This window comes from Colias eurytheme, chromosome 3 (genome assembly GCF_061535395.1).
Source record: "Colias eurytheme isolate Ceu_HAF_F1 chromosome 3, ilColEury1 Martin Lab GWU primary, whole genome shotgun sequence".
Taxonomy (NCBI): domain Eukaryota; kingdom Metazoa; phylum Arthropoda; class Insecta; order Lepidoptera; family Pieridae; genus Colias; species Colias eurytheme.
Window position 1 is genome coordinate 1,216,693 of NC_142982.1, and position 21,223 is coordinate 1,237,915.

Here is a 21,223-nt window from a genome sequence, read left to right on the forward strand (position 1 = left end):
GGAAAAAAAATTAAAGCTTTCGTTTCATTGTAGTTTTTTCGAAATAATCAAAGTTAATTCAAATTGTGTTAAAAAAAATAAATATAAGTATAGATGAAGGTACAAACATTGAAAAAAATATTAATGAAATAATCAAAATCCAAATTACTTAAAATAACCGTAAATATTTTTCAACCAATTATTTACAAATTTATGAGGTTATTGCTAACTCTATGAATATTTTTTTTTTCAACACTGAACTTAGCGCAACCTGCTGGTGCGTTTCACGTTCCCATTAAGCTTCCGCATAACTCGGCATTGTGCGGCACTGAGTCGCATTATGCTCTGTAATTGGAAAACGGGGATAATAATATTCCCTAATCTTGTCAAATATTAATCGTGGGCAAGAAGCTATCGTGGGGTAGTGGTTGGGTACCTTTTTTACATTCTGTGCACACAAACTTACCATCTTACCATAGACGACAATTAAACCTCGCATTTGTCAAGTGTCATAATAAGAGTCTACTGTTTATGGCCGAAAACCATTCAAAACTTTCAACGGACTATTTGTGTTGTGATTTAATTAGAGTCAATGATAATTGTTTAAAATCGCTTAATGTTTGTAGTAATTAAAGTTCACGAAAAAGGTTAGGGTTAGGTTAGCAAGCACATTTGTCATAATGAGTGGAAATACGGAATCAACATCAAACAGTATAAAATTTGCACCGATGCCTATGTCGGCCTTACTGGCTAATTTAATGCCACTGCAGAATCACAATACAATAGATACACCGGACTCCAGTTACACATCCGACGACAGTGATTCATTTTGTGAAACTGTAGCAACCAAAGCACTTACATCGAGCAACAATGCAAACAAACATTCGACTCCCCAATTTAAAATCTCCAAAAACGCCAATACTTTCTCTTCTGAGAGAAAAATAATAAAGAATGAAAGTAATAAAGAAAATGGTAACGAAAATTATATATCTTACCGTCCGCTCACATCAAAAGAGTCTCAAAGTGTACAAAAACCAGCTAAATCAATATTTTCAACTTCCGAAAGAAAAAATCAAAACGTTTTAAAGCAACAGAACACAAACGAGGTGCCTGAACAAAAACCAGGTTCAACTCATAAAAAGACGCCGGAAATGGCGAAGACACAATCCAGTGCACGGAAAAATAAAGTAGCTACGCCAAAAATAAAGACTGGTATCAGAAGATTTACGCCAGGATCAGCAAAGAATAGTCTTAAAAAGATACCACAGCCGCCTGTATTACAGAACAGAGATAAAGTTAGATGTGAATTGTTTCGCCAAAAACAGAAGGAAGATCCTCCACCTCCAGAACCAGCGCCAGCGCCCGCGCCTGCGCCTGCGCCTGCGCCGGTTTCCGAGACACCAATGAATAGGAAAAAGCTACCAGCCTCTTACGCAGCCACACCATCCTACCCACAGGGAATCCCTGCTCACCCTGGCGCTACTAACTCTAAAGTCCTGTTTAAAACAACAAGTATCAAAGACAAAAAATATATGTTCATTAAAAAATTAGGAATTGGAGGATCCAGTGAAGTGTACAAGGTAAATTCATACTTCCATACTAATATTATAAATGCGAATGTAACTCTGTCTGTCTGTCTGTTACTCAATCACGCCTTAACTACTGAACCAATTTGCATGAAATTTGGTATAGAGATATTTTGATACCCGAGAAAAGGACATGGGCTACTTTTTACCCCGGGACATAGGATAGGTTTTATCCCGGAAATCCCACGGAAACGGGAACTATGCGGGTTTTTCTTTGACTGCGCAAGAGAACCCACGGATGGAAAGCTAGTACTAAATAAGAACAATATTCGGCTAATATTATAAATGTGAATGTTTGTGAGGATGGATAGATGGATATGGATTATTTCACACAAATACTACTGAACCAATTACAATGAAATTTGGTATATAAGTAAAGCTAAAGATCCAGAATAAGAAATAGGCATCTTTTATTCCTTAAATCCCAAAGAAACTGGTACTATGTGGGTTTTTATTGCTATAAGCAGTGAGCAGAAATCTAGTTATAAATTAACTCAAAATAGATCTCTAGATACTCTAGAATTTTGATTATTTCCTTATCTCCCACAGGTATTAGAAGTGGGTTCGTCATGTGAATATGCAGTGAAATGTGTATCACTTGGCGCTGACCAGGAGCTGGCGCAGGGCTACATCAATGAAGTGCGGCTTTTGAGAGAGCTGCAGAGTTCCGACAGAGTCATCAGATTGTATGATTAGTAAGTAATGTATTTAATTGTTGCCTAAATAAGTAAATAATGTTGAAGATGGAATAAAGTGAAGCAAATGACCCACTTCATTTACTTTTTGACTAAATGAACATACAGTCAAAACCGTTTATGGCAACATCGTTTAGAACAACATACCGGTTAAATTGACCAAAATCAAAGGTCCTGGCTGAATGTTATATGACTGCCTTATCGAAAATATTGGTTTTTACGACATTGTTTACTACGACATACCGCATTAAGTGACCAAATTTGGTTAATATTTTTTGAGTATTATATCTGTAGAACGACGGGCTCAGCTGTATTGTAAACAATTTGAATAGGTAACTGTATCCACATCTGGCACGGTATAATAGTCAATGGCTATTATCGTAAAAGTAATCAAAGTTTAGGGTCTTTTGTAATTCTTAGAAACAAAGCACATGCATGCAGTAGCCTCAAGGCCCACTTCGTCATATCTCTTGTTACTTATCTTTACACAAGGCACACCAAAACATATTGTTGAGTTAACTGTGAAAATTGTAACATGTCGCAAAAAAGAAAACAAATCAATATCGAAGAAAAATCGCGTATTATTTCAAAGCTAGAGAAAGGATTTCCAAACAAAGACCTGGCAAAAGAATATAGTGTATCACACTCGACAATTTTAACCGTTTGGAAAGAAAGGGAGAAAATTCAAATCCAGTTGTTACAACTATCGGTTTTTACGACTCAATATGAGTAGTCCCTTCGATGACGTTATAACCACAGAACATTAAAAACAAATAGAAGTGCTATAATGTCATAATTACTATGAAAACCAGTGTCGCCAAACCCACACATTTAAACCGATAGTTATACAGTACACTACAAGTAATCTATGCCTTTGATTGGACAGCTTAATTTGAGTAAAAACTGACTTAGGTTATAAATTCAGCATTTCAATATGTACCCTAACGCACCATGTTACGGTTTATTATGGTATAACATCCCTAGGTATATGAGCTGTTTTCTTTCTCATTGCACAGAAATTCCAAATTCGAAAACATCCAGCTACTCCACAACAGAGGGCGTTAGTTTTCGATAGATATAACTTTGAGCCTCAACACATAGAGATAAGGTTGAAATTTGTGTCACTCAACATTAATGACATTAACTTGATATTTATCTGATGCTATGCCCTGAGGGATGTCAGCCTTGTTATTGATAATTCACAAATAAATATTTTTTGTGTATTTTTTTTTCTTTCTATTATATGAGTATAGTATAATGTGTCACATTTTGGAGTATGTTTATTACTACTAAGTACGTCTTTTTATATTATTATTATTAAATAAAAAACGGAATAGAATAGTATTAATCTATATTTACAAAATACAAACAGAAAATATGCATTATTTTAAATCTTGGAACTGCCGTAGGTTTGCTGTATCGGTGGCCTTTGTTAGACCGCTTAGTGCTGTTCGGCATCCAGTTAACTCGTCATGTTGCATTTATCCATTCCTCTTTTAAATTAGCCTCTTTGGGAAATCTATAAATAAATTGGACAAATGAAAGCTAAGGAAAAATAAAATAAAATTTAATATTTATAATGTTTGTCTTTTCTAAAGTATCGATACTGTCGATATGCGCCACAAGCATCACTAAAGCGACATTCGTTTGTTTATTGCAATAATATTCCAGAAAGTCTTGTTTGCTGTTCAATCTATAATAGTACTAATTTCTTACGGATTAAGGTTCATTTTGACTAGATATTTGTATACAATTTTGACAAATTACAAGCGAAGTTATAACATAAAATATTATATGTAAAATAAATAAAAATAAGACTTACCGATGGTATGAAATGCCTTCATTGCTGATATTATTTCGTCTGCTATCATTTTTGCACTCTAATACCGAACAACACGTCCTAATCTATACTTATAATAAATCTGTAGAGAGGCCAATTCTGTACATGAAATATATTTCAAAAAAAACTATGAAGGGGTGATAAGGGATCGCTACTGATGCCAAAAATGCAATCAGTAAAATTTTTGTCTGTCTGTCTGTCTGTCTGTCTGTCTGTCTGTATATTCGTTATAGAAACAAAAACTACACGACGGATTTTAACCAAATTTGGCACAATTATTCTTCATACTCCTGGGCAGGTTATAGTAAAAGAATCATGTAAATCGGTGTAGAAATACCAAAGTTATACATAAAATACGCTATAAGTCATCGCGCGTGAATTACAGAATCATGCCATAAGGATTATTTTTGTGTATCAGTTGCCGCGTTCGACGCGCTTCGCGGCGGGAGCTATAAAAAGGCGGCGGGTCCGCACCCGTTTCGCGTTGTCACGGCATCACGTGTGAACGGCTGAACCGATTTCGATAATTCTTTTCTATTATATTCCTTGAAGTACGAGGATGGTTCTTATGTAGAGAAAACGTAAATATGTACCACGGGCGAAGCCGGGGCGGACCGCTAGTTAATGAATAAATATGGAAAAAAGGTTTGACAGCTGACTACCGACTCGAATATTTTTCTGCGCACAACTGAGAGCAAGTTAGGTGATCTTACCTTACAAGTGACACGTGGGCCACGCCCACATCACACTTCTATCTACTTTACTGTTCTGTGGTTATAACAGATTTTGACTGTAGTTGTGTTATATTAAAATATTTAAATATTAAAAGCAATAAACAAGTACAGTCTAAAAGAGGTTGAATTTTAGAAATTGTAAAGAAAAAATACAATTATTATTAAAAAAAAACTACTACTATTATTTGACCCTTAGTTACACAGACTAGTGAACTATTGTCGAGCCAATTTAATAGGCAACATTTGACGTCTATCAATTTTATCTTCATAGGGTGGTAACCTGCTTAAAAACATCGATTAAAGTGAATTAATCGATACGGACTTGAAACATTTGTCAATCGAACTTGAAACACATGTGAATAATTTATGATGATTTTTATTCCCAAGTAATCAATGCATTCGATTCTAGATGTCAGATTTCGATTTTTAGAGTAACGTCTCTGGTATTTAAAAAGAAAAAAGGGTTATTGACACAAAATTGTAGCAACGTCAGTTCTTTAAATCAGAAATTGTTTATTATGTTTAGAATGGTTTATCAGTAAAATCAAATCCTAAAATTACTTGTATCGGTCATTATTATTATAAATATGTTATCGTAATTGAAAAAAGTTAAGCAAATGTGCAGTTCTAACAAAACGAAATATCATATTATTCTATGTCGTCGTTACTTGGTTACGTTGTTGAATTTTGTTGAACTGTCAAATGTTGCCTATTAAAATGGCTCTACTATAGTCAAGTCCATGCATGCATAAACATGTTTAAACCTTACATGTTTACCATCCTTCTGGTAGGCAACAACCATAACCTCTGTTATGGTCTATGGGCGACGCAACCTGCTTACCACCAGGCAGTGCGTCCGCTCGTTTGCCTCCCCATAACATAAAAAAAAAAACCATTGAGTTACTATGTATTACGTACTAGAGAGGACATCGCTAATACACTGTTTTTAACACGAGTTAGAGTCAATCGTCTCAAACCATTTTTTTTGTTACATTGATTGGTTTTAATTGATAATTTTATTCATATTTTTTTATAACATAAACAATATTTATTTGTTACATTGATTGGTTTTAATTTATAAGTAATAAGAGGCAGAATATCTACAAAGTGTATGACTCACTAGCCGGCCCGCGCCACCGCGCTTGTTGCACAGATTTTGTTCATGGTGTCATCTCTATAATAATACCTCAATGGTTTAAACTTATTATCCTATATAAATTATCCTTTCGCAATTACATTTACAAAATATACTATTCACTCAACAGTGAATACGACCGCGCGAACCAATTCCTCCGCCTGGTGCTAGAAGTGGGGGAAACAGACCTATCGTCCTTCATGCGAGCTCGCGGCGCCGGCCTGCCGCCCGCGCTTGTGCTGCACTACTGGGAGGAGATGCTGCTGGCCGTCAGCTATATACACGAGCATGGTGTGTATGTGTGTGTGCGTGTGATACGGACCTGCCTACCGTTATCTTAATACATGAGTATAATGCGTGGTTTCAAATATAAGGTGTCCGTTCATGACAAACTTACTGGAAGACACCAGACATTAAAAAAATTGGTTGTCTGTAAAGTCGGTTTACTGACGATAGTTGAACGTGATAACGTCCGATTGTGCTTCTTTGTCGCTCGTTCCGCGCTCTCGCTTGCACTTCAAGCCTCACATGGAACGCCTCAGAGCGAGGTAACGCCGCATGAGTCATGTTTTTTCGTGCGTGCAACCGGCTCTATCGAATTATAAGACGTTGTCACGTCAAAAAAAAAAAAGCTAAAAAAGTCTCTGGACTATAATCCAAAGGTGGAGCGAACACCCTATGATGACGGGTGCCTTTACTAAAAAAAACCAGACATTCTGTGTGAAATAATTTAATTGGCAAATGTTTTTGATCATTCTCTTCTCTTAACTTTAATGTGATCTGTCTTCTACAGTAATTTATCATATTTATCTTAATATTTTTAACAATACTAATTTCCATCCAGGCGTTATCCACGCGGACCTGAAGCCGGCCAACTTCCTGATGGTGTGCGGACGGCTGAAGCTCATCGACTTTGGCATAGCATCCGCTATCAGTGGGGACGCGACGAGTGTGGTGCGATCACAAGCGGCAGGCACGTTCTCGTACATCAGCCCCGAGGCGCTCATGGGAGGCGCCGGCGGGTACTCCAATAGCAACAATATAAAGGTAGTAGCATAGAATACATAATAGTAGCTAAACGCTACAGAACGGACACTCTCCGCCTCCCGCCAAAATTAAACACTTACCTCACCCCGCGCGATCGTGATTAAAATGGGCCACATTTTTCTGCAAGGACGATACGCTACGAAGATTGACAACATTAATCAAATTGACTTAAAACAATTTTATTATTTTGGATTTGTGATTATCGTTTTTCGTAGAAAATAAGATAAATACTAACATAGAATAACTAAAATGTTACTACAATACACATAATTATATTAGTTTATAAGATTTTATTATATAAAGTATTTAGTATTAAGTTAAAGTGTAAATTTTTGTAAAAGTAAGGAAATAAAAGCTTATATTATTATTATTATATAATACTAGTAGTACAAACACTTATTATCAGCATAAATAGCCCATATATGAGTAGGGACACGGCCTCCTATAAAGGGTACAGGCCACAATCCACCACATGAGCTAAGTGTGGGTTCATATATTGCACTGGTCTTCAAACTTTTGATTCTTCGAAATGTTGGTTTCATCAAAAAAAAAAAAAAAATTAATCATATGTTCCTAAAAACGGAAAACACATGACAGTAAAAAGTTGTGACCATCTCCTGTTTTGCAGATCTCGTTCAAGTCAGACGTGTGGTCATTAGGCTGCATTCTATACAGCATGGTATACGGGCGCACGCCGTTCAGCCACATAGCCATGTTCGCGAAACTCGCCGCCATCATCGACCCGAACCATCGTATAGAATATCCGCCAGCCACACGTAAGTAAACACTACTTACTTGCTTACACCTAATTACCACGCTTAAACATTATACAAACATTATGCTTACATGTTTCATATTCCACATGTCACCTGACGCAACCTCATTCCACATACTGCCTGACACACCTACTTCTCAGTTGCTACTGACCCCCATAAATCTCGAACGCGCACCATCTACACGCTATCTGATGCGAATCCACTTCTCACACGCTATCTGACACACACACATCTCACACGCTATCTGATACGAACCCACATCACACGCTATCTGATACGATCCCACATCACACGCTATCTGATGCGAACCCACATCTCACACGCTATCTGACACACACACATCTCACACGCTATCTGATACGAACCCACATCACACGCTATCTGATGCGAACCCACATCACACGCTATCTGATGCGAACCCACATCACACGCTATCTGATGCGAACCCACATCACACACTATCTGATGCGAACCCACACAATGTATAATATTCTAAAAAGTAAAATTATCATATCCTCATCAGAAGCATGCAATCACGGTCTAACCATAGGTCTCAATATGTACAAATTTTAATAAAAATATTGTTTTCAGATTTACCGCCATCACTTATATCAGCGCTAAAGTGGTGTCTCACGTACAACGCTCGAGCGCGACCCTCCGTCCAGGAGCTTTTATCCCTTAAACACTTGCAACCAGCCAACTCCTCGCTACCAGACAGTTTACTCGACAAACTTAAGGCCCATGTTTCTCCGGAAGAGTTCAGGATGTTGCAACAAGCTAGGATATGATTTTATGTGGAAAAAATTATGGATTTAGTCGACACATTTGGAATAAGATATCTTCCTGGCATATTACTATATATGTTCGTGGAGATTGTATGAAAATGTGAACTGTGTTAGTGATAGCAATATTGTTACGGAGTGACTTGTGACAGAGCGCAGCCCAGTATGTCGTCAATCTAAATGAGACTTTCTTTTTAGATTCAATAGAAAGATCTTTGAATATTTGCGATATTTATACAGGGTCGGGTTATATTTTAATCGTTAAGTGTGCACAGGCGATTATTCCGTAACTATTACAGATATCAAAAAACTTTAAACTGATATCGAAAAATTTATTATGGCCATTTTACTCATTAGGTTAAGTACTTTTGATATCAGTTTAAAGTTTTTTGATATCTGCCATAGTTACGGAATAATCGCCTGTGCACACTTAACGATTACACCCTGTATACATGTAAAATCACCATAGTAGTTCTGGTCCGAGAGATGGCACCAGTTTTTGGGTAGGTATTTGAGGCAAGCTGAAAATTTGTGCCAGACCTAACTCGGAACTGCAGACCTAGCTGGTGAGTAGCGGGACACCCCAACACCTCCAAATTAAAAAAAAAATATATTTTTGTCCAAAAAATGTATTTGAGCAATATGCAATTTATAAATGTTGTAGTTTTATGTTTAAAAATTAAAAACAAATATAGGACAGAGCATTTAGTCGGTGTTTAATATTGCCAGGCGCGTCTCAAAATAATTAAAAAAATACGTGTGGCACTCGAGGACTGCCGCGGTAAAGCTATTGCATAGCATCGCATCGCATGCGCCGGTTGGAGTGGGGGGTATTAGGTATTTTCGTTACTGAATTTTTACATTCGGTCGCCGCGCTCAAGGCCCGCGATAGAAGCTATCGAGATAAGTGAAATTTCATGTACTAATATCATCAAATTTATAATATTGTAAATTAGTGTAATTATAATATGAAATAACCTACTATGGGATTCTAGTTTCCCTCGTGGATATAATAAAAATAAATTTGCTTTAACTTGGATTGAATTAAATTAACGCATTGTAATGTTAGGCGCGGCTAACTGCTAGCAATAATCATAAAAGAACTACTAATAGTCAACAAATTGCCAACCATGTAACTTAACTATATGTCTATGAATATGAATTTGATGGTATAAGTACACACATGGAATTTGACTTATCTCTATGACTTTTTAATTATTTTGAGACGCGCCTGGCAATATAAAATACCGACTAAATGTTCTGGCTTAATTTTTAAGCTATTGCATAGCTTCTATTGCGGGCCTTGAGCGCGGGGACCGAATCCAGAAATTCCGTAACGAAAAAACCTCACGCTCCCCACTCCGACGGGCGCGGAGGTGTGGCTTGAAGGTATAGCATGCAATAGCTTTACCGCGGCAGTGCCCGAGTGCCACACGTATTTTTTTTACTTCTTTTAATGGACGCTTTTTTTTTTTTGACGTGATAACGTCTTTAAAATCGTTTTAGTCGGGTGACATGTTCAGAAACTTGTGTCACACCAAAACCTCACGAGTGCGATCGCAGGTATAACGAGAGAGAGACGGACCGATCTCCCGTCTCATCTCAAGCGCTGCCACCAATAAGACGTTATCACGTAAACATCTCGATCGTAAACCTACTTTACAAACAACCAATTTTTTTTCATTCTTTAATATGGACGATATTCCAGGCATATGTTGTGTTTTTTCGTACATCAAATAACTGTAGCCGAAATTTACCTTGTTTTATTATATTCCGATGTCGATAAAACCCAGTAATGAACTAACTACAAAGCTAGTTAGGTTCTAGCTCAAATAAAGTGTAAAAAATTGTAAATAATGAAAATAATATCAATTCTTTTAGTTTGTAAATTATAGTTAGACTTGCACCAAAAAAAGATGCAATATATTTAACTTATTAATAGAATTATAATAATGAAAATAAATTGTATAGCTTCGATTTTTTATTTATGATCGGGGGACTTTTGCTGGTCCGCCTTCTAATTGTAATGTGACTTTTATTAGAGAATATTGTGTATTGGAATTTAAATTTTAGAATAGCATTTTTTTAATTGAATGTAGATTATAAATATTATTAAACTATGGATTATTTTATGTCTTTGTTTTATTGCCTTCCACCTTTTATTCCTGTATTTTTTATTGCCAGTAGGTACATATTATACATCATCAATCCATAATATGTAATTATACATTCATATATCATCCAAGGGGATGATAAATTTGTTATTTTTTTTATACAATTGCATTCAAAACTTCACACGCTAGTGGTAGTAAGCCTGTACGGTTTACGTATTACATCGAATGTGGACTGTATTTAGGTCGCGTTATATGCTGCTAATAATGCTATGATATTATGGGACAACTGGGAACACTTTAATTATCGCTAATAATTATATATAATTCACGCGGATTCGAGCGGATAGATTAGCACTCGGGCGCTGCTATAGAAGAACTGCGCTTTCCGGCCGGCTCGGCCGTCGCACGATAATAATGCTGAGGCAGCTTGACCTCATTTACGTTATTGCTCAATAATTGTCATTAATGTAATGTAACTATGGATAATAAGTAATTTAAAATAAAATATTTGTTCGTTGCTCGAACAAAGCCTAAAAAATGAAATGTATTTTGAAATGTTAAAAAAATTCAACACAAAACATGATTAGGAAATTAAGATGAATTTAAATGATACAAAAAAAAAACATTTTTTTTTAATTAATTGCAGTATCAACATAATAAAAAAAAAATGTTGTGTGGTTTTATGAAACCACGGTAAAAGTGAAACTGTTCGAACGGTTCCGAACACTGCTTTGTGTAGTAGGTATACTCGGCAGCCGACCGACACGCGACATGCGCTACACAGACCAAAAAGTTTGAGACGATGTAATAAAAGTTTTACTTTAAAATTATAATAGACTTAAAGTATGAAACCTACAGAATGTGCAGGCATAGTCGTTTTCTAATATTTACCGGGACAAACGGCTTTATCTCGAAACTGCAATTAATAAAAAATGAAAATAAAAGATTTTTTAATAATTAATAAAAAATATCCTGTCCAGGATTTTCCCAGTCAACCCATTTTTAATACTTTTTTTTAATACACTAAATTTATTATAAAATTGGTCTCATTCTATTATCACGCCGTTGCATTTCGACTTATATTCGGATCTTAGACCTTAGTAAGTGTTAAAATTAGGACGTCCTCTATGGAATTGTCAAAAGCAACTCATATTTTCCCTAACCGTTACTTTACGTAGGTACGTTGTAATTAGCGACTTCATGTGTACACTCAGATTTGTAATTCTGAAAATTTAATGAATATAATGTTACAGGCAAGTGATTATAAAGTTTGTGAGGATGGATGTATGTGTATGTATGTTTGTTACTCTCACGCAAACACTACTAAACCGATTACAACGAAATTTTGCATACATATAGAGTGTAACATGAATTAACAGATAGGATAGGTTTTATGCCGGAAATCCCACGGGCGGAAAGCTAGTAAATTATATTTCATAAAAATACGTCTCATCTGGTTATCAGATCGGTGCAGGTCGATCTCCCATGGTCTTCTCTACTAAGGAATGGACAAGAAATAATACACAAAGTGACGGTAAACAAATTTATTATAGTCAATGGAATACATAAAATAAATAGAATCTAAAGCGAAGGCAATATTATCATAATATTTAATATAATTTATAAATTACGAGTACATAGCTTGCAATTATAAATGCACCATGAAAATGCTCAGACGAATATACGCAAGAAAACCGTCGAAGGCAGCTTCTGATTCCTCTGCTATTCAGAGGAAAGGAAAACACACCACTAAGTATACTAACAGTATAATTGTATCTTCATATTGAAGACCGTATCTTATATAAGTCTGATTGGAATCGAAAATGCAAGCTAAACGCCACGCGAGCGAACTTCACACTCGAAGCTAACTTCACGGCGAATTATCCGCAAATATCTTAATCGCGGCTCGAACAAGATATTGCGCAAAGCTTGTAGCGGGAGGGTGGCAATGAAAAGACGAATATATGTGTGGATAAATGGGTTTAATATATTTAGTTCTGGAAGAGCGTGCGAGTGAAGTCGATATAGTCGAGCGCGTTGGGGATGGCGCGCTCCGACTTGGGCTCCACGTACGGCTTCATGCGCGCCACGCAGTAGTCCGCCATCTCCTTCGTCAAGTTCTGCAATAGAGTTGAAAATTAGTTAGTTGTTAGCGATAATATATATTAGCAATAATTACTTTGTAGAAACTGCTGTCCGAACTGTTGGTAAATATAAAATAATGGGCTTCTAAAGAAAGTTTAAAGATAAATTTTTCGACTTGATATATTTTTTATCTATACTAATATTATAAAGCTGAAGAGTTTGTTTGTTTGAACGCGCTAATCTGGGGAACTACTGGTCCGATTTGAAAAAATTTTTCGTTGTTAGAGAGCCCATTTATCTAGGAAGGCTATATACAGGGTGGAAGGTTAAGATGGGGCATGAAGGGCAGGTACCTTAACCGTTGTAGCTACATGAAAACGTTCTTAGGAGACTATCCTTAAATACTTGAGAAATTTTAATCTGCATTCACAGATTTTTGAAAAAATGTACGGTCAGCAAGGAAATCGGCAGTTTTCAAAAAAAATTTTTTGGATGCCAATCGATCCAGTTTCTTATGGGGATCAAAACACTCTAAAAGACCAACTGAGGTATGAGTACTAGAAAAGTCAGAAATCGCGAAAAACTATTTCCTGCCTGCCTTTCATGCCCCATCTTAACCTTCCACCCTGTATAGGCTATATATCATCACGCTAAGAACAACAGGAGAGGAGCAACGGAGGTGAAACCGCGCAGAGCAGCTAATGAATGATAAAATGCATTTGTTTATGCACTGGGCATTATCACACTAATTTTACATTTTCCTAGACTATTGGCCGTACAAAAGCGTAAGTTGTATGTTACAAGCGATACACGATTTTTTTTCAACAAATCTCATTACCATACTAAATAAAAATATATGATTATAATATAATTTTAATCCTTAGTTCATTATTTATAATGTGAAAATGTATTTTTTAGTTTGTGTCTTTCGCTATCTTTCCCAAACTAACGGAGCAATTTTCCGAGGTTAGGGAAATTTTACAATCTAATTTTTTGCATTTTTCATATTTTTTGTAAATTCTCTCTACTCAAAAGACTACAAATAATAAAAACCGGCATCTCACCGCATAAAGCTCCTCCTTGGTGACATAAGCGCGGTCCTGGTGCGCGGTGATCGCTCGGAACGCGTTCTCAATCTCCTCCGAGGAGTGCACGTTCTCCGTCTCCTTGCTGATCATGAACGCCATGTACTCTTGGAGGGACACATGCCCGTCGCGGTTCGGGTCCACTATGTCTGTTATAGTCAATATTGCATTGGTATGACGCTTTATTAAACAGTAAGAATAGAGACTGATGAATAATTGCAATTTTATCGAACGAACGAACTCATAACACGATGCAATAACTATATAATATGTATTATAGTAATTTCATCGTGCTATGCATTCTATAATAATTCTAATACAAGAAAGTAGACTATCCTGACCATTATTTCCAACAAAGTCTGTTTCTCATATCCATTTTCAAATTTAAGACAACAAAACGATTTTTTTTTCTATTGACAAAAAAAATATCTCCCTACCCTACTTTGCCAACAATATACTCACTTAGTATAGCCTCGAACTCCGGGTCGGGCTGCCCCTCCTCCACCATGGGCAGGTCGTAGCCGAGCGCTCGCAGGCACGACTTGAACTCGTGCTGGTTGAGCCGACCCGACCGGTCCTTGTCGAAGTGCTTGAACATCATCGAGAACTCCTTCAGCGCGTCCTCGCTTACGCCTGCAACATTAATATCGGTTAAATAATGGATTACAGGTGTTAAGTTAGGTCAGATAAAAAAAACCAAATTGGATCCTAGAATTTGGCAAAATATAATAATTTAGTAAAAATGTGGACATTCCTTGATAGCCTGTTACGCAGAGCACGCATGAAGACTTTATTGAAGACAGAAGAAGAACAGAGACGGAAGTCTTCATATTGGAATGTCTGATAAATATTGAATAAAAGACGGCATCTAGGATCAGTATGGAGCATTTGGAAGCCCTCCTTAGTTGCTGGTGGTGATTTCACCAGTTCCTATCATTTCCTACCTTCTTTTTACGCAAAATAGGTGATGGACCTCAATTTGCCGAAACGTATTATGATCCTGAGAAGATAATCTTAATATATATAAATCTCGTGTCACAATGTTTGTCCTCAATGGACTCCTAACTCCCGGAAATCCCACGGAAAAGGGAACTATGCGGGGTTTTCTCTGAAAACGCGGGCGAAGTCGCGGGCGGAAAGCTAGTATATTATATAACGTGTCTCACCCGAGTGGTTGCGCGCCTGTATCTGCTGCTCGAGGTTGTGCTGCATGCGCATGGACAGCTGGTCGAGCTGGTCCCACTGCTGCGCGAGCCCCACCGTGCTGTGCTCCGTGTAGCGGTTGTCCAGGATCAGGTGCTCCTCGAGCGCTGCGCCTGCGTAATAACACACAAATATTCAATTGAATCCGTCTCAAAGTTGATTGAATTGAAGTTAAGAAAGAAGATCGAGTAAAAAAGATTAGAAAAATGTTAAATTCACCACTAAAGTCAAGTGCAAGTCACGATTAAACTAAATCTATTCATAAAGATAAAATTAGTAGCAAAACTAAATCTAGAATAGATTCATCATTCACTTCAATTGGTAGCTAAATTTATCCTACATCTCGTGTAGTATAAATTTAATATTATCCTACATCTACATGCTAAATTTATCCTACATCTATGTATGTAGGATAAATTTAGCTACGTACGCAACATTTATACGAAATTATTAACCTTTTTTTTTCAACTTCATCAATTTTTTACACAAAAAAGCGTATAAAAACGCATATAATAAACATTTTACTAACCGAGTTCTTCAAGCCTGCGCAAGTCCTGTCTGCGGGCACGTACTTCCCCAGCACGAGTGCGAAGTGCCGCCAGCTGCTGCTCCAGCGAACCCGTGCCTTCCATCATGGAAGTACTGTGTAGAAATACGTATGTTTTATGTGGGTGTATGTTTGTCTTTGTAGCGGTGGGGATATGGAATAACACCACATTAAGGAGAACGCGAGAATAATTGAACAGCAAAACGTATTTAACGTTAATTTATTGACTAAAACTGTTTTGGAAATCAATTTGTGAACGATATGGCAAATGATTCACTATTGTAACTTGACGATAGTAACATCGGATCGCAGGAATCATTAACCAAAAGTTACTTTTTATAATAATATCTTGCAACTTTATATGGTCCTTCGAGCCGGATCTGAGTATAAGCAAGAAAAATTTATGCAGATTACTATTTTAAAGTGGGTTATTCCATATCTTGAGAATATATACATGCGTATTATACACGCGTAGAGTCACATAATAAAAAATACACACACCAGAAATCAAGACGATAGTTAATAATTATGACTGGTAATATTAATCAATATTAGGTTTATGTATGAAATGCAATGAAATAATGAAATGGTATTTGTCAATATGTACACACACTAAATGATGTTTTTATTATAGCATGATACAGCCGAATATCACTTCTTTATAAAATGATCATGAAGAATACGAATATTTTGATTTTTGTAAGTAAAAAAACACGATCTGCGACAAAAGCACCACCAATAGATTTAAAAAGTGTAGGTAATATTTAAATATTTTAAAATATTAGACTTATTGTTTTATCCTTTAAGATGATCAAACTTATATGGATCACAAATGACCTATAACCTAAAAGTTAGTTTATAAAACAAAACAATTTGAAACAACTGAATCTTTCAATCACATTTACTATACAGGAACATATCAAATTCCACATATACACCGAATTCAAGTTATTTTCGAGTGTTAAACATTGATAAAACATGTAAAAGAAAGGTGTAAGCTTGTAAGCTCGTTTGTCCATTCCTGACAACAACGACCACGCGTCAATCAAGTACTTTACCCGTCCCAGCCTAGCAGCCGGTACCTGTATATTAAGTAACGATATGATCATTTATAAAAAGAAATGTATAACTATACTATTTAAGTAAATATTGCTGTCTGTCCGATAGATTCTTTGTTTTAAGAACAGCAATATATGATATAATTTTGACAGACATTTCTCAGAAACTTGCAATGGGTAGCGATGTTTTCTTTGTATTATAAAAAGCAAGATTTAACAATTTTCCTTCCCAGAAAATATTTCTTTTTTGTTCGCCAACAATATTGACCAATCACAGAACACATCCCTTCCAAATTACTTCTACCCCTTAACATCCCCCAAAATTTTCCATCAAAACATTTTTTTTCCCAAACGAGGGTAGTTCCAAACTCAATCCCATAGTTACCGTGTCTCGGTGAGCCACTGGTGGAAGGCGTTCGCGTGCTTCGCGAACTCCTTGCGCAGCTTGTCGTTCTCCTCTTGCCTCTGCGCCTCCTTCGTTAGCTCTACGTCACGCTCCGCTAGAAAATAATAACTTTTGTTAGACTAGCTGTGTCTAGACTATTTGCAGACTTTCACTAGAGCTTTATCACAGTCTAGCTGTGTCCCACGGTTTTACCCACAGTGCTCCAATTCTGTTGTTCTTAGCGAGGTGATATAATATAGCCTATACCCTTCCTCGATATCTAACACCGAAATATTTTTTAAGTTCAGCCTATTACAACTGTCTTAGTTTGGCATTCAACTATAACAGTCTGGTTAAGTAAAAGACTAATCAGATAGATTTTTGAGCATATTATGTGTCTTACAGACATAAATTGCAGGTTAACTTACCATTACGACATTACACTTAATTTTGAAGTTAACTTTTTAGAATTTGACCTAAATTGGAAGTCCTAACAAAACTGCCTATTCTAGATTCCCTCACGTTCCTATCCCAAACTTTAAGACCTAAATACCAAATTTCCCTTCACTGTCAAACCTAGGCAAGCAATAAAAGGTTGTTTATTCAAGTTGCAAACAATATATTTACCGATAATCTTGCGCAGATTCCTCCAGGTCTCCTCTAAAGCTTCCATAGTGAACCAGGTGTACGGGTTGGCGCCGACGTTGAACGACTTGATCTGTTCATCCAGAGCAGCTAGAGCTTCGAAATCGCTTTGCGCTGATGATAGCGACGCCTGGAATTTGGAAAATATTGTTATGGTGTTTTTTTTTCTTCCTCCTAAAATTATTTGATTTGTAGGAGTCGAATTGACATGAAATATAATTTTCTTTTAAAATGGATTTACAATATTTGTGAACCTATCTTATTTAGGTAAATAATTAATATATAATATGCAATTTATTCAATTAAATCAATGCCGTACTGAAATAAAAGGAAGTTTAAAGAAAAATAACACACGAATAAAAAAGATTGTTAGTTATCTTAATAAATAAAGTCTGTTTACCTGGAATTGCGCGTGCGCATCCCTGAGAGCGCGGATCTCTTCGATGGAGTTGCAGCGCACCGGGTCTGTGAGGTCTTCTTCTGCGTTCTCGAACCACGAGTTGAAAGCTGACGCCTGCACACAGACAAACAAAGTTAACCGAATGTGAAATTGTTATTTTTTGTACATAACAGTGTAATTCATGAAACAGTATTTCATTAGGTTATAATAATTAAATTCTTAATCTCAGCAGCAAAGGTAGAGTGACTTCGTCTGAGGGGAAAATGTAAAGTGAGGCGTGTGTGACGCTACATTCTTGCCAAAGGTCTAGTAGCACCATTTTGCGATATTCACGTAGTGTCTGTGTGTGTAAAATTGTTAGATAGATTTCCTTAGTTATGAGAGGTGTGTATCTTCACGAAGGTGAAGTAGAGCTCCTCTCTCTGCCAGTATGTACTCACATTCTTAGCGAATGTTAATATGAGGCCCTCGTTCTGCCCATGTGTACGATGTTTTTCGACGGAGTACGTGTGTAGAGCTCTTTTGGAGTGTATGTATGGTAGAGTTCCTCTTTACGGTAGTGTGTGTGTGTACGGGGTACGCACCTTCTTGGCAAACGTCAGGTAGAGCTCCTCGATCTGGCGGAACTGGTCCTGCAGCTGCAGCAGGCGCTGCTTGCGAGCAGCCGAGTCGGCGAGCAGGCGTTGCCAGCGCGATATCACGTCGGCGTGCCGCTTGGAGATGCCGGCGCTCTGCTCGTGGCCCGCGCCCACCAGCTGCTCCTTCAGCGCCGTGATGTTCTGGATGCCCTCGTGCTCGAACGCCGCGAGACCGGCGTCGAACGTGTCCTGAACACGGGATTGGGTTATTAGTGACGCGCAATAATATTTTTATCATTAATCAATTTTCGAGTTTAATAATAAGAATCAGTGTAAAATGTGTAAGACTGGATGTGCCACGCGGTATCACTCGCGGTTAAAAACAAGTATTCATATAGCTTATGTGTTATTTAAACTACAGCATTGCCAAATATCATCAAAATTTGTTTGGTAGTTTGTGCATGAAACAATTAACAAACATATATTTTTGGAAAAATTTGTATCACTTTTGACATAATTTACGAAATGCTTTAAACAACAACAATATCTTAGTTACCTAACCAAAATCACATTTTAACAAACACTACTAATACAAACATTTACTATTTCATAATATGTAAAAACCCCTCACCTGCTTAGTAAGCAGCGTCTGCACTGTAGACAAATCACGTCCAAACTCATCAGACCGCACGTGCGTCTCTTTATCCGCTATCCACGACTCAACAACATCCGCCTTCCACAGCAACTGCAGATACGCGGAATTATCGACCAAGGCCGCCTTTCGCCTCGCCGCTAGAGACGTTAGCTTGTCCAGCTTGGCCTGTAACGCGTGTAGTCTGTGCGATAGAGCGTCCGCGTGAATGTTGCCAGCTGCAAGCAGTTTCTCCCCTTCGGTGGTGAGATCTTTGACTCTTTCCCCACGCGCGGCGAGTTCCGCTTCGAGCGCTTCGTGCTTCTTGAGCAGGCCTTGGACGGCGGCCATGCTGTCACCGCATTCGCCGACTACCACCAGTTGTTGTTTTTCACTGTGTGGAATAAATATAAGTCAATATTGGCACGTAAAATAACGACTCAGATATTTAAATTTAATTTGAATTTTCTTAAAAAAATAGTATGAAATTCAATGTGAACAACATACTATGTTATTTTCATTATGAGTACATATTACACATACATCAAAAGCGTATACGCACGCACGCATGAATGCGTTGTATCAATGTGCATGGCTGTATAGTTACACATACACGCACTCGTGCCAAGGCATTTCGATCGCGAATTATATTATTCCTCCTTCCTTTTTACTGTCCTAGTAAGCGCGCTTTTAGTTAAACTGTTAAGAACAGTTACGAGGATGCGTGTGTGTACGTATACGTGCGTGTGTGCTAGTATACATATGTATGTGTGCGTGTCACTGCGACTGAGAGACGCACTTCTATCTCGAGTTACTTTACAGCATTGCAGCACGTACGTGTGTGTATGTGTGTGTGTGTGCACGTATGCGTGCGTGTAACTGCACTTATGCCACTACCGACCTGATCCAAGCCTCCTCCTCATCCAGCTTGGCGAGGAACTGCTGGTAGGCGAGCGACTGCTGCAGCTTCGCGCCGCGGTCTGCTGCGAGCGCCTGCAGAGCGTCCCACGCTGCAGCTAGAGCTCGGAGACGCACTTCTATCTCGCTCGCACCACCACCGGCGGAGGAAGCTTCCATTAGTTTCTCGCCGGCCTCCTGTAGATAGATTAAGAACACAATTAGCAAAACAGTAAATTAACAAAAATCGTTGTCTGGTCTGTTCTTAGAGCAACCTGCAACACACAAGTTCTAGATCACGTTATGATTATTCAAATAAACTGTTCAATATAATATAATTCAAATAAACTGTTGGAGAAATAACTTTTCCTTTCTCCGGGTAACTTAAGTTTCACAATTCAGGATGTGATACAAGTATCAATATAAGTAAACCTGGATATTACTAACGTTTATCTGTCCTGCCAATTAAACCGGGATATTTTTTATGTGCTATACAATATAATACTGTTTATTTCTTTTAACAATCTGAAAACGATAAGTACCTGAACAGCCTGGATAGCGGGTTCGTGGCTGGCCAGCTCAGCTTCAAGACGCTTGTGCTTCTTCAGCAAGTTCTGGACGCCGGTCAAATCACGACCGTAGTCGTCGGACGCGACCAGCAGCTTCTTCTCCCTAATATATTATAAAATGTTAGTTTATTCATTGTAGTTACGAGGTTTATTTGTTAGGTCTATGCCTAAAAAAAGTCATTGCTTCCACCATATGCTGAGTCCATAGCCTTTTCGTAGTAAACTGTTATTTTTCTTGTGTATTTTTTTTTTGTTTATATTTGATTTTTACTGCGAATAAATTCTTATTCTATTCTAAAAAATAAATTTCATGAAAATAAATTATCATGTATGTGTTTATGCCCATACATGATAATTTCGTATATATTATGTTATCCGAAACTATGGTAGTCTCAAATTCTGCGCTCCTGTCCCCTCTCTAACACCATGGCAGGCTATAGCACGTGAGCACA

General features: G+C 37.4%; 2 protein-coding genes and 1 long non-coding RNA gene across 3 annotated transcripts in view; 1 reads left to right on the forward strand and 2 right to left on the reverse strand.

The window, feature by feature from the left end:
* Nucleotides 1-637: 637 nt before the first annotated feature.
* On the forward strand, nucleotides 638-9,558 carry Mps1 (dual specificity protein kinase monopolar spindle 1). Its single transcript, XM_090119268.1, has 6 exons — nucleotides 638-1,559; nucleotides 2,115-2,260; nucleotides 6,100-6,260; nucleotides 6,814-7,016; nucleotides 7,645-7,792; nucleotides 8,384-9,558. Exons 1-6 carry the CDS (start codon nucleotides 660-662, stop codon nucleotides 8,578-8,580), a joined length of 1,755 nt encoding a protein of 584 aa, XP_089975394.1. The 5' UTR covers nucleotides 638-659; the 3' UTR covers nucleotides 8,581-9,558.
* On the reverse strand, nucleotides 3,595-4,876 carry LOC149909324 (uncharacterized). The gene is made up of 2 exons (XR_016458282.1): nucleotides 4,083-4,876; nucleotides 3,595-3,779 (listed from the first exon to the last, which is right to left on the reverse strand). It is a non-coding gene; the product is annotated as an uncharacterized LOC149909324 (long non-coding RNA).
* Nucleotides 9,559-12,217: 2,659 nt separating the features above from the next.
* Nucleotides 12,218-21,223, reverse strand: part of alpha-Spec (alpha spectrin) — a 47,798-nt gene continuing 38,792 nt past the window's right edge. The window contains exons 33-44 of the mRNA XM_090119274.1: nucleotides 20,745-20,874; nucleotides 20,207-20,400; nucleotides 19,306-19,699; nucleotides 18,681-18,923; nucleotides 18,097-18,210; nucleotides 17,679-17,826; nucleotides 17,052-17,166; nucleotides 15,591-15,703; nucleotides 15,025-15,174; nucleotides 14,321-14,491; nucleotides 13,838-14,007; nucleotides 12,218-12,808 (exon numbers count right to left, since the gene is read on the reverse strand). Coding sequence (XP_089975400.1) covers nucleotides 12,680-12,808; nucleotides 13,838-14,007; nucleotides 14,321-14,491; nucleotides 15,025-15,174; nucleotides 15,591-15,703; nucleotides 17,052-17,166; nucleotides 17,679-17,826; nucleotides 18,097-18,210; nucleotides 18,681-18,923; nucleotides 19,306-19,699; nucleotides 20,207-20,400; nucleotides 20,745-20,874 — 2,071 coding nt within the window. The 3' untranslated portion in view covers nucleotides 12,218-12,679. The remainder of the gene's footprint in view (nucleotides 12,809-13,837; nucleotides 14,008-14,320; nucleotides 14,492-15,024; nucleotides 15,175-15,590; nucleotides 15,704-17,051; nucleotides 17,167-17,678; nucleotides 17,827-18,096; nucleotides 18,211-18,680; nucleotides 18,924-19,305; nucleotides 19,700-20,206; nucleotides 20,401-20,744; nucleotides 20,875-21,223) is intronic.